Source organism: Aegilops tauschii, chromosome 3 (assembly GCF_002575655.3).
Source record: "Aegilops tauschii subsp. strangulata cultivar AL8/78 chromosome 3, Aet v6.0, whole genome shotgun sequence".
NCBI lineage: Eukaryota > Viridiplantae > Streptophyta > Magnoliopsida > Poales > Poaceae > Aegilops > Aegilops tauschii.
In genome coordinates this window covers 628,296,644-628,298,636 of record NC_053037.3, presented here as the reverse complement: position 1 = coordinate 628,298,636, position 1,993 = coordinate 628,296,644, and the positions used below count along the sequence as shown (strand labels likewise).

General features: G+C 48.1%; 1 protein-coding gene across 1 annotated transcript; it reads right to left on the bottom strand.

Moving 5' to 3' along the window:
• Positions 1–928: 928 nt before the first annotated feature.
• Positions 929–1,690, bottom strand: LOC120976153 (secreted RxLR effector protein 161-like). Its single transcript, XM_040402998.1, has one exon. The coding sequence runs from the start codon at positions 1,688–1,690 to the stop codon at positions 929–931; it is 762 nt and encodes a 253-aa protein (XP_040258932.1).
• Between the last annotated feature and the right edge of the window lie 303 nt (positions 1,691–1,993).

The following is a 1,993-nucleotide window of genomic DNA, read 5'->3' as shown; positions in this document are numbered from 1 at the left end:
TTACTGTTTTCCGCCTTCTAAAAGAATTTCTACACAGACCAAGCGGACTCACCATAGCAATGTAACCTCTAACCCTTGTAATTTTCATTCAATGAGATCACAAGAAGATGAAGATAGATCATAAGAAACTCCGCATGCACATGCATGGTGCTTGGTGAATGTCCTCGTACGTGCAGCTTTAGAATTGTCAAATCCTTTCAGGAAGGCAGCTATGCTGATGACAAAACTATATGTTCGCATGGTACATACCGTCGTTATAGCACTACCTTGCCTCTATTTTTTTACTTCTGATGTTCTTTGTACTACCCTGGCAGTTGATGAATAGATCGAAATTTATCCTCGCAAAAAAGTACCTTACCTGCTCATGCATTGTTGTTTCAACAGGACACTAGTAGGAATGCAAGAAAGCACCGAGCAAAGGCAACTCGCAATTGCTCCGCTCATTCCCACCAAGCTTTGAGTGCAAACCCATTGTTGCTTAACGAGGTGTAACAGTGGTCGTGGACGTTGTAGTTGCAGATCACCGGCAAACACGAATGAGAGTGAGAGAGAGATAGAGAGCGAGAGGTGGAAGACAGAGTCTTGCGCTGCAAACTGCCTTTGCAGCTTTTCAGGGTTTCTGTTATTAAGCAAGCTCTCCAACGAGCTGCTGAAAAGAAGGGAGAAATGGTCGCCCACGAACGAGCCTACAGACCGCGCCATCCCACGATGCTCGCCGTGATTGAACCCTACATGCTCGCCACGACCTGCGTGATCCATGCCATCCCATGGCGCTGCATCGGGCGAGCTACAATCTCACTAACTACTTAACTGAAAACCTACTGCATCTGTACGTGCACACACACACGCTGACAGACCAAAACTTATTCAGCTAACTGAACTAACTGAACTTCTCTGAACTTGCTGGTGCAGCTGATTATCTGACAAATCACCCCCTAATCTGCTGCACCTGCGTGATCCCAAGCCTGTTTCGTAGCTCACTGAACTGAGTCCTGCCCAATGACTTGGTGAGAATGTCCGCGACTTGATCACTCGTTCTCACGTGCTCAACATCTACCCTGCCCAGCTCAACATACTCTCGAATATAATGATACCTGAGATCAATGTGTTTGCTCCGCTCGTGATGGACTGGGTTCTTACTGAGCTCAACGGCTGACTTGTTATCGATCTTCAGCTTCACTTTCTGCACCTCTTCGCCAACCATTTTCGCAAGAAGCCTACTCAGCCAGACGGCCTGTGTGGCAGCAGTTGCTCCTGCTATGTACTCTGCCTCACATGACGACAGGGCCACGATCTTCTGTTTCTGCGAGGTCCAAGTGATCACACCTGATCCAAGGAAGTAAACAACTCCAGTGGTGATCTTGCGATCATTGAGATCACCAGCATGGTCACTGTCACTGTAGCCTGTCAGCACGTCCTTCTCTCCTTTCCTGGAAAAGCAACCAAGGCCAAGTGTACCTTTGATGTAACGCAGAAGCCGCTTCACAGCAATCCAGTGTTCCTTGCCAGGTGATTCCATGAACCTGCTGAGAATCCCTACCGCATATGAAATGTCAGGCCTGGTGTTTACCAGGTATCTCAGGCTGCCAATCAAACTGCGGTACTCTGTTGAGACTACTGCCTGACCAGTGTTCTTCTTCAGTTTCAGAAGATTCTCCCTCGGCGTGCTGCAGGAGTTGCAGTCACTCATACCTGCATCCTCCAGGATCTTTGTTGCATAGCTTCACTGGCACACCGTGATCCCATCGTCCTGTTGCCTCACCTCAATTCACAGGTAATAGCTGAGGAGACCCAGATCAGTCATCTGAAAAAGTTCTTGCATCTGTTTCTTTAAATGTTCAATGGCTTCTGCCACTGTGCCCGTGATTATCAGATCATCCACATACACCCCATCCAGCAGAAAACCGTCTTTGTCTTCCCGCATGTACAACGCATGATCGAGCTGGCAGCGCTTGAAGCCAAGTGCATGGATTGTAGCGTCCAGCTTTGCATT

What these genes read in the sequence shown, in the direction of transcription:
- LOC120976153 (XM_040402998.1), bottom strand. Translation starts at nt 1,690, where the DNA reads ATGAGTGACTGCAACTCCTGCAGCACGCCGAGGGAGAATCTTCTGAAA.